Source organism: Phaethon lepturus, unplaced genomic scaffold, assembly GCF_000687285.1.
Source record: "Phaethon lepturus isolate BGI_N335 unplaced genomic scaffold, ASM68728v1 scaffold44388, whole genome shotgun sequence".
Taxonomy (NCBI): Eukaryota; Metazoa; Chordata; class Aves; order Phaethontiformes; family Phaethontidae; genus Phaethon; species Phaethon lepturus.
Genome location: NW_010556326.1, coordinates 23,655 through 34,158, shown reverse-complemented (window position 1 = coordinate 34,158; position 10,504 = coordinate 23,655). Strand labels below are relative to the sequence as shown.

The window sequence follows — 10,504 nt, the reverse complement described above, 5'->3', positions numbered from 1 at the left end:
TGAAACCAGTGTTCAGAGGGAGAACGTGGTACCAGAAGACAGCAGGAATGTGACTGCCTGTGAGTCGTCCAACAATGCACAAAGTCCAGCAAATCTGCCTGAGGTTATAAGCCAGGTACACCGACTTCCGCTGTCGAAGAGGATGATTGCTTCCTTCCTTTCTCTGTGTAAAATCCCAAATGGATTATCTGCTCAATGATTCACACTGCATGCTGTGATGGTTAATTACTTCCAAAACTACTTTAATCACAGAATCTGTCAGTTGTAACTTGAAAGTTACCAGCATCAGTAAGCCCTGTAATGGATTTTTTTTTTACTATTTTTCATTTCTTAGATGGTGTTTGTGCCTTCAATCTGATGGATTTAAATATGGAAGAGGAATTCTAAAAGTGCTGGGAATACACTGGGAATAAAAGCGTGGGAAGACAAGCCACAAGGGGACTCTGTGCTGCTGTCGATCTGCAAGTGATCAGGACCAATCTGGGAAAAATGGAGAAAAAAGCAACAAGCAATGAGACTGAGCTGCTGACTTCCAAGAAAGACATCCTGGACTGTAACGAAGGAGAAGACTGTAAAGAGAACGGACTCCTGGTCAGGAACCCTAAATCTGCCCTACGGCTAGTGGAGGATGGCAATAAAGTCCATCCCAGCCAGGGAGGTAAAGTGGAGGCAGCTCAGATCTCAAACGGTTATTCGGGGGTTCAGAGCTCTGTTCCCTGCAACGGAATGGGAGAGGTGGAAGATGCCCAGTGCACTGCCCCAGCAGCCACAACCACCACTACAACCACCACTTCTACCACCTGTGGAGCAGAAGTCCAACAGCAGCTGATGGAGCTAGAAGACAGAGAGACTTGGAGTAAAAAAATGGACTTTCTACTCTCTGTCATTGGATATGCAGTGGATCTGGGAAACGTATGGAGATTTCCTTATATATGCTATCAAAACGGAGGAGGTCAGTAACTAGTTCTGTATGCTGTTCCTTAATGCTGAACTTCCTTGCTTATAAATAGATGAGTTCAGTGGCTTATTTTAATATCATATGTAACAAATGACCACGGGGAAATTACTTACTTTTCAAGCAGACTGGAAAACTAAATACTGGGATGGGATAACTAGACACATTAACATGGAAGATAAACTATTTTGCAAGATCTAAAAAATCAGTACAACTAGAAGCTGAGAGCCAGTTAGGTGCAGAACCACCTTCCAAGAGAAAAGACCCAGTCCCTGTCCCAAGGAGTATTTTAAAATCAGGTAAACCAACATGTCAAAACCAAATCATCAGGAATGCAAAGTCTTGGATTCACTGACATATCAGCCAAAATACAAATCTAATCAAGGAGATCTTGGAAAGGACTTTTGGCTCCCTGATGTAACAAATGCATTTTACTGAAGAAATGAATTATTTTATCTTTAGCCCATCTCACAATTGTGTCCGTTGTAGCTAGTTCAGTCTTGGTGAATCCTATGTATACTTGTTACAGAAATGTGAGAAGTTTGGCCTGAGTGTTGCTTCTTATTCACACTGCTGAGTAGTTACTCTTATGAGAAAGCCCATGGTAATTCAGCGTGGCACACGGTCTAGGAAGGGGATATGCATTTTCCCTGTGGGATAGAAAGAACTGTTGTTTACGGAGTGCTGATACTGTTGGAAGAGAAGTCCTTTGAAGAATTATAATCATCTGCTTGCTTTCTTGCAGGAGCATTCCTCATTCCTTACACAATTATGGCCATCTTTGGAGGGATTCCTCTCTTCTATATGGAACTAGCATTAGGACAGTACCACAGGAATGGGTGTATTTCAATTTGGAGAAAAATATGTCCTATATTCAAAGGTAAAGAAGGGAAATGGAAAATTACTAGGGTCTTTCTGAATAACTGGAAGATTTTCCTAAAAAGATGAAATTTCTGAAAAAAAAAAAATTCTCATAAAACAAAGTAAGGCTTGTTCTACACAAGATTTTGGCTTTACAAAGACAGCTTTCATAAAACTTTATGTACACCTGCAGATGATTGTGTGTACTCTCGTATACACATACAATGTGCAAGTCGCAAATGGATTAGGTAGAGGCCAGTCCACTTTTTCTGACCCAAGCATGAAAATGTATTAAAAAAAAAAACAAACAAAAAATGTTATTAATAAAGTGCAGCATTACTGAATCCAAGGCAAAATTATATAAGGATGTTCTGTCTTGATTAAGGATGCTTTTCTGGAATCAGAGCCTCACTGTTTCCAAAGCCACAAGAAATTCCAGTAAACACTTGAGAGGGTATGTGTACCTCCTGTAGAGCTGCCTTAGACAGTTACTAATTGTAGTTGATGTGATAACTAATTCCTTTTTTTTGGCCTAAAGCTTATGCTCACTTCATGTAATTATTTCCTGCCTTACTAGGAATTGGCTTTGCCATCTGTATAATAGATCTTTACGTAGCCTCCTACTACAACACCATTATGGCTTGGGCCTTTTACTACCTCGTATCCTCCTTCACGGCGGAGCTGCCATGGACCAGCTGCACAAATGCTTGGAACACAGGCAACTGCACTAACTACTTCAGCAAGGACAACGTCAGCTGGTCCCCGCACTCCATCTCTCCCGCAGAAGAATTTTATACGTAAGTGCATGTAAGTGAGGACAGTAATATTAGAGAGAATGGTGGAACATGTAGCAAGCTTTTCTTTGGAGGGGGAGCAGGGCTGTTTATTAATGGTCCTTTTCTGAACTTTCCAAATAATCAAATACTTGTAGGCGTCTGTAAGCTTAGGGTGTATGGGAGAGTACTTTGTATTTTAGATCAGAGGTTCCCAACCACTGTCAGCTGTCATCACTTATCATTTATCATCACGGGTGTACCATTAATATAAAGCTTTTAATTAAAAAAAAAAATCCAAAATATCATAACTCTGAAGGCTACTATCAAAGACTCAGGACTACTTGTAGTGCTCAGACCACAGTATGGGACTGTTCAAAGGGCACTTAACAAAAAGTATTTATCAAAAAAAAAAAATCTATACTGTGTTTTTCTTTCCTCTTTCAGCCGCCACGTTCTACAGGTGCACAGGTCCAATGGGCTGGATGACCTGGGGGGCATTAGCTGGCAGTTGACCCTCTGTTTATTGTTAATCTTCACCATTGTATACTTCAGCATCTGGAAAGGGGTCAAAACGTCTGGCAAGGTGAATGCAAAAGCGAGACAAGTCCACTTGGTACAGTATAGTCTATCAGCAGTTCTGAAAGACTTAATTTGACAGAATTATCTCAGACTGTCTTTGTGACAGACATTATTAGGCTCATGTATTTGGGAAGCACTTACTGCTACTGTTATCCAAGTAATACATAACAACAGTAAGTTATGCCACTGTCCTCTGGACAAGAACCCTGCCAAGAGAAAGCATGGGCATACACGTGCAAACTGCCTCTTTACAGACCTTCTGAGAAGTTCATGTGAAGATGTTATAAATGCTAAGAGTTATCATTCGTTTAACTCATTATCACCTGTTAACTTTCCACCCATGGCAAGTGCTATCTCACTGTTTTCCCTCACAGGTGGTATGGGTGACAGCCACATTCCCTTACATCATACTCTCTATCCTGCTAGTGAGAGGTGCTACTTTGCCTGGAGCCTGGAGAGGTGTCCTCTACTATTTGAAACCTGACTGGCAGAAACTCCTGGCCACTGAGGTAAAAAAACATAAAAGGGTAGAGACTTGCTTTTAGCCTATCAGCATGTATAACAGCATGTATATACCTGAAAGTCTCTTTTCAGCATAGAGCATGATTAAACAGATGTCTTAGCATGGACTTAAAAGCCTGACTTCATGCTCTTGTTTAAACAGTTACGCTATTTTTTCCATAATTATAAAGATTTTTTTTAAAGATTAAAGTCCCACCATCAATTTAGCTTGAGCTAATAGTAGGGTTCCCATACAGGGTTGAACAGAATCAGTGATACGATTAGAAAGAAAACGAGTGACCAAACAAGTTTTTGCCAGGAAAATGGTGAACAGCCTGACATTGAGCAAGAAGCCATGATTGCTGCTACACTGCAACAAAATCCTTTACCTATGACAGTCACACTGAGCAACTTAAATTTACTAAGCCCTAACAACTGGTTTAGCTGCAGTTATTTTGGCTGTGAGGGGATCACTGTACACCTAGGCAGGCTTTTCCACAATCCAATGGTGTCTGCAGTTGCTTGCCTGTATTTAAAGAGTGCAGGTGACTAGTTGAAACTTCAGATCTCCACGCTGTGGCAAGCTTTGGCAGATAAGCCCGAGGAGAGTCTCTGTAGCCACCAACTAAAACATGACTCAGTAATGCATGCAAGTGCATGTGGAGAAGGAATCAATCAGGCCTGCATACACCACCAGGATTTGAAAAGAAAGGAGGAATATGATTCTATAAGACTGAGCTAACCAACAAACCCCAAGCATTCCAGTATCCGATTCAGCTTTGAACTCTGGATGACAAGTAGTCCATCAGGCTCAAGGCTGCACGCACTTTACTGCCTATGAAAGTGTCTAGTGAGGAGGGTGATGGAAAAACCCCAAAGCAATAAATACTACAAATACAAAGATTAAAAATTCTAATGTTTGCAAGTCTGCTGCTGCCCAGCTGATATGGAGAATTTCGAATGAAGAGGAAATGAAAAGACACCAGTCTCTGATAAAGCAGCATCTCCAATAAGGGACCATATCTTCTGAAAAAGCAATAAAGGGCATTGATATTGTATTGGATGTATCTGAAGTGAGGACAGCAGATTGCAATCTGTGCTGGACGATGACAGAGCTCTGTCTGTGGATGATACAGGATGGCCTCATACGATGGAAGAGAATATTAGAAATGAGTTGTAATGAACTCCATGTTTCAATCAAAAGAGGATAAATGAATGAGGACTTTCACCTTCAGAAAGAGAACTGATATTGTACTTTAGGAACACTACTCATTAAGGCTGTGGCCACTTTTCAAGTACAACAGGCTTTTCATAACAAGATCATCACACTTGCATCTGTTATGGCTACAACAAAGCTGAATTGAGTCCTAAGGACTAGAACCGTATCCACACTGTCATGTATTGCCATTAAGTCTAGGGAAAGTCTAAGCAGCAATCATCCACTACTTAGCCTGGAGGACACACAGCCAAACACAGGACTATTCCACAGCACACACGGGAGGGAGTTGGGCCAAGCCCACTGCAAAATCATGGATAGAACACTCCCTATACATAACATAATTTGTGTTAAACTGATTACAGGCAAATCACTGTGAATTAATTCAAGATGCTGTCAGAAGTTAAACTGCCAGTGAGTACTTAAAATAGTGTAAAGAGATATAATAAACACAGCACAGGCACTAAAATTATAGTGGATATTTACAGCTCTCACAGATGTATAATATTCAAATTTCAGCATGCTCTCCTAACAAAATGTTTTGTTAGTCCAGGAGTAGAATAGAGGCAGCCTAGTGAAACATGGTTTTGTAGGGCTATGTGATATTCTGAGTATGCCAAACTCATTCGTTCTGTTTCATGTCATTTTTTTCTTGATCTTCAATATTTTTCAGGTTTGGGTGGATGCGGCAGCTCAGATTTTTTTCTCCCTCGGTCCAGGTTTCGGGGTCCTATTGGCTTATGCCAGCTACAACAAATTCCGTAACAACTGTTACCAGTGAGTTCTACCCTCTTCTATACATAAAACTGAGTTTAAAAAAATAACTGTGGGTATTTACAAAAAAGAAACACAGTGTTGGTGAAAGGCACTGAATCGTCAGACCTGTGTACATACAAATCAGGTGGAAGCATAACAGAACAAAAGTCCTTATTGAAAGAACCTGCAATCTAAAACATTTCTTCTCTGTTGTGCCTACCCTGAAGACAGAGGATCTCTACCAATTACAGGGAGTCTAAGGTCTAGAAACCTGCCGCAATAAAATGGACTAAACCCCTGCCAAACAGTCACATTATAATTTATTTAATCCCAGCAGTCAGTTAGGAAATGATTTTTAGAGTCTTGAGCTGAAAGGTAATCTATAGTTGTTTCCTTGTTACTTAAAAAAATAAATCTATTTATAACTTGTAAAATAGAATTCTCAATTCTTTAATATTCCTATAGTAATTGCTACTATTTAAAACACCAGTACACATCCAGCATTCAATCCAGTGTCAGACTAATGTTACAGCATCTGTTTGAAGTTGAAGAAGTAGTCATGGTTTGGTTTTTTTTTCTTTCGTTCAAATCAGCTGCTTGTTCTTTTCATTTTATTCCCCTAGTTTTTGTAGGAGTCTATCCAGATCAGGATACTTTACTACCGGATGGAGTGAGTTACTTTCTAGCAGATGCTGATTCCCTGATATGAGTTAGGTCTTCTGTTGCAGAGATGCTCTGGTTACCAGTACCGTGAACTGTGTGACTAGTTTTGTGTCTGGATTTGTCATTTTCACTGTGCTGGGATACATGGCTGAGATGAGGAATGAAGACGTATCCGAGGTTGCCAAAGACACTGGTAGGCCAACTTTTTGTTCACATCTCTCAAATTGCTTCTAAGATAGAATATATTTGTGTACTATCATCTAGATTGAGAACAGCCCAAATTATGCAAAATGTTTAGTATATAATTCAGGATACTGATTTACTTTATGATAAGGGCACTGTTATAAATATACAATACTGCTAAAAAATTATTCCATAAAGACAGCATATAGAAGTCACATTGCATGCGACTTCACAGATGTGGTGGTAACTGCACACTGCAAAATAAGCCTGGGGGGAGGTGTTTTCCCCTGGGAGACAATGTGGTAGAGTGAATCAGCCTGTCATCCTCGCAGCCATACTGCACTAACCGTTATCCCCAATTCTCCATTCTAATACCAGGACCCAGCCTTCTCTTCATTACATATGCTGAAGCCATTGCAAACATGCCTGCTTCCACCTTCTTTGCCATCATCTTTTTCCTGATGTTACTCACACTGGGATTAGACAGCACGGTGAGTAGACACTATGCCCTCTCAGATATTTGGTGTATGGCCTTACCCCTGCAAACATCAAAAGAAACAGAATTACAAATATGGCACCATCACTAAAGGTTTAAAGCAGTACTGGCATCTCCATGTGCCTTCTGTAAGACAGCAACTACTCTTACTCTAAATTTGACCAAAATAGGCTTAAATAAAATTAAATTATTTGTCAGTGTCATACTGTGACAATCAGTAACAGACCTGGAAACACAACCAAAGCACTTGATTCATAAACTCCTGGTTGAATGCAGCCTTCCAGGCTCCTTCTCTCTTGTACTTGTAAATTTACAAAGCTATTATTAAATTCTGGAATTTTTTCACACTAATTGGATTTAAAAGATGGGAACTAGAGGTGGCCTTATCAACAGCACTGCAAAAAGATGTTGTAGAAACTTGCCATGTACGCCTGTTTTTACACATTGAGAATCAGCTCCTTCCAGGAAGGCTAAACTCAGCTCATTTCACAATCTTGGTTCTACTGAGCCACCTACCACTTATCAGCATCCTACTACTTGTAACGTAGTACTTTGGGTGATAGGCACTTCCTACAGATATGTGAAGACTCAGAAAAAGAACACCTTAAGAAGTTCTGAAGAAAGACTTTCTAAACAACAGTCACACCAACTCTACAGGCAGAAAAAGCACCCACGTTTCAATGTTTTAAAGCTCCTTTAAACATTGAAACATACTTTAAGCAGGTAAAGCCGCACTCTATTTTCTAGTGATTTTTCCATACTTTTCAGTTTGCAGGACTAGAGGGAGTGATTACTGGAGTACTGGATGAATTCCCCCATGTCTGGAGCAAACGCAGGGAATTGTTTGTCCTGGGGCTGACCATCATTTGCTTTTTGGGGTCATTAGCAACCCTGACATTTGTAAGTACTTTACCAATTCCTTGGCTTTCCTTACTGGCAGCTTCCTGCAAATGACATCTTGGAGAGGGCAGTATTCTTTGAAGAGAGTTTCAAGGCATCATATTAAATCTCCAGCCTGTTTTCTTTATGCATTAGAAATCTGTATTTGGAATGAATGTGAACAGTATCTCTCACTAGGAAATGTGTTGCAAAATGATCCTATTGCAATTCAGCAGAACTCTAATGTGCTACACATCATAAATGATGCAGCCGTAGCTCCAGCTGCTGAATCGGTAAGCAACCTTCCACATTTTGTACATGGTTACTTGTTCTCAAAAGCTCCATGTTTAAAAATAATGTGAATTCCTATTTTAATTTTCCCAATATTTGAAATGTGTTTTGAATTAAAGAAAGAATGATCAAAAAATTATCTGCTAGAAAATGCTGTAATTGACTGTCGCTGTTCTCAAAAAATTTCTAGCAATTCATTTCTAGGATCTTCCTCATCAAACAAGGCCAGAAATCATGATCAGTCACACCAAGGAGTCCCTGGGGGGCTTGTGGGATTTCAGTTTCAAAGCTAGGAACATTTTGAATTATGAGTGTAATGATCATAAATTACAAAGAAAAAATACTTGGCTGCCCTGTCACATTTCACTCCACTTGCTCATTCATGTGCAGCTTCCTACTCATTTACAGCATTTGCTGTAAAAGGAGACTTCGTTCCTCTCCAAGACACAATGCTCTCTTCCTTCATCTGATTCTAGATCCCAAATGGAAAGAAGAGTAACACCTTATTTGTTTCCTGCTCAGTAACTATGACTCAGGCTGGAGAAAGATGCTATCACAGAAGGCACACAAGAAGCCATCCCGCCAAACCCCACCGATTTTAAAATTTTAATTTATACTTTAAAATCCAGCTAGAACTGCCAGTAGATTCAGTTTTAGCTTTTCTGCATGGCAGCCCCACTTCACTGGTGAAGTATGTTCACAGAGAGCGAGCAGATTTCACTGGCAGGAACAGCCACACAGCAACAGAACTGACTGAATCGCCCGTCTGTGGGGGCTCTGGTCCAGATGAAGGCAGTAATAAACAACAGTATTACAGGATTCCCATCACTGGATCGCTGGTTCACTGACAATATGATCTCCTTTCTAGGGAGGCGCATATGTGGTAAAGCTGTTTGAAGAATATGCCACTGGTCCAGCTGTCCTAACAGTCGTGTTTCTGGAAGCAGTCGCTGTGGCCTGGTTCTACGGTATGTCTACTGCCACGCTGACAACGCTGACCCAAACTCCTGAGCTGCTGTGGCGTAGCATTTCCTCTGTTTCTACAGACAAGATCACTGATGTCCCCGGAAAGGTTTACAAAACCTTATTACAAACTCACTGATTACCAAAATCTGTGAGAATTATTATTAATTGTTCTCTGACAGAAGTACAGTGACATCTAATTAACAAGAGCTGTAATTCAGGATAATTAAGGATTTAATATAGTTAAGAGCTATACGAACAAAACAGTCTTTCATGATGGATTCTGAATTTATTTGCTGTGTATACAAAACGCTGTGCATCTACTTAGAAGAACTTGTATCTGCTGTCACCACCTCCTTCCTACTTGTCTCCACAGGCATCACCCAGTTTTGCAATGATGTGAAAGAAATGTTAGGCTTTACCCCAGGCTGGTACTGGAGAGTTTGCTGGGTAGCAATTAGTCCCATCTTCCTTCTGGTGAGTTTTCTTTACAGCTTTTTCTTTCCAGCACAAGAAAATTACCATTGAACAATGAACAAGTCCTTAGACTTCTAAAAGCTTAATTACAGAATTTTCTTGTGAAGTTCTCTAGTAACAATTTTTGTTAAACAAAAAAGGCTCAATTAGTGAAAAATCCAATACAATGCTGCAAGGTTTTGTTACTAAATGGCTATTTTAAGGATTTTTGTAGATGAGCTAGCTAAATAAGACTGGGTTCTGAACAACTCCCCTCCTTCCCTCTGCTGAACAAAGTTACTTTGTTTTGTTGCTTTATATTTACCTCAGCAAAATGAAGCAATAAAAGATGATGATGAATCTTACTGCCTGGGGAGGTAAAATCAAGATAAGTAAATATACTGTCTCAGCAACCGCTGACTGACAACTTTAGAATATTCCACTTAAAATTTACAACAGTTAATTGTGACCTTTATAAATCTATAATTCAGAATTGGAAATACCGTCCCAATGTTTGAGTTGGCACTATTATTGATAACATTTTAACATAAAGTGTTCATTTCCTGATCCAAAATTAGTTCACGCTATCTTTCATTGTTACTAGCCTTAGTGGGAGCAGAGCAGGTCAAGATGGAGTTTATGAAGCACAGAATGTAGATTTAAGACCTACAGAATTAATTCAAAACACTTGCAATGATCAATGCATAGTTAACAGATTTTCATTTTAGTATTCCTAGAAAAAGAAGGGAAGAGAAGGCTATAAATAAAAGTGTGACACCACAAGTAATTTTTATACTACTGTCCACTTTGTGATCCTAAAACAGTAAAACAAACAGAGAGGAATACAGCTCTGGTGATGTGGTTACTAGGCAGAGCTATTTGTATTCTCTGTGGAAACTAAACTAAACTAAACTAAGGAAAAGCCCAGA

At 39.8% G+C, this 10,504-nt stretch overlaps 1 protein-coding gene across 1 annotated transcript in view; it reads left to right on the top strand.

Annotated features, from left to right (window-relative positions):
• Window positions 1-476: 476 nt before the first annotated feature.
• Window positions 477-10,504, top strand: part of SLC6A4 (solute carrier family 6 (neurotransmitter transporter), member 4) — a 12,290-nt gene continuing 2,262 nt past the window's right edge. Inside the window, exons 1-11 of the mRNA XM_010292442.1 lie at window positions 477-952; window positions 1,701-1,835; window positions 2,394-2,613; window positions 3,037-3,175; window positions 3,546-3,680; window positions 5,562-5,665; window positions 6,373-6,500; window positions 6,869-6,981; window positions 7,755-7,886; window positions 9,025-9,124; window positions 9,496-9,596. Coding sequence (XP_010290744.1) covers window positions 490-952; window positions 1,701-1,835; window positions 2,394-2,613; window positions 3,037-3,175; window positions 3,546-3,680; window positions 5,562-5,665; window positions 6,373-6,500; window positions 6,869-6,981; window positions 7,755-7,886; window positions 9,025-9,124; window positions 9,496-9,596 — 1,770 coding nt within the window. The 5' untranslated portion in view covers window positions 477-489. The remainder of the gene's footprint in view (window positions 953-1,700; window positions 1,836-2,393; window positions 2,614-3,036; window positions 3,176-3,545; window positions 3,681-5,561; window positions 5,666-6,372; window positions 6,501-6,868; window positions 6,982-7,754; window positions 7,887-9,024; window positions 9,125-9,495; window positions 9,597-10,504) is intronic.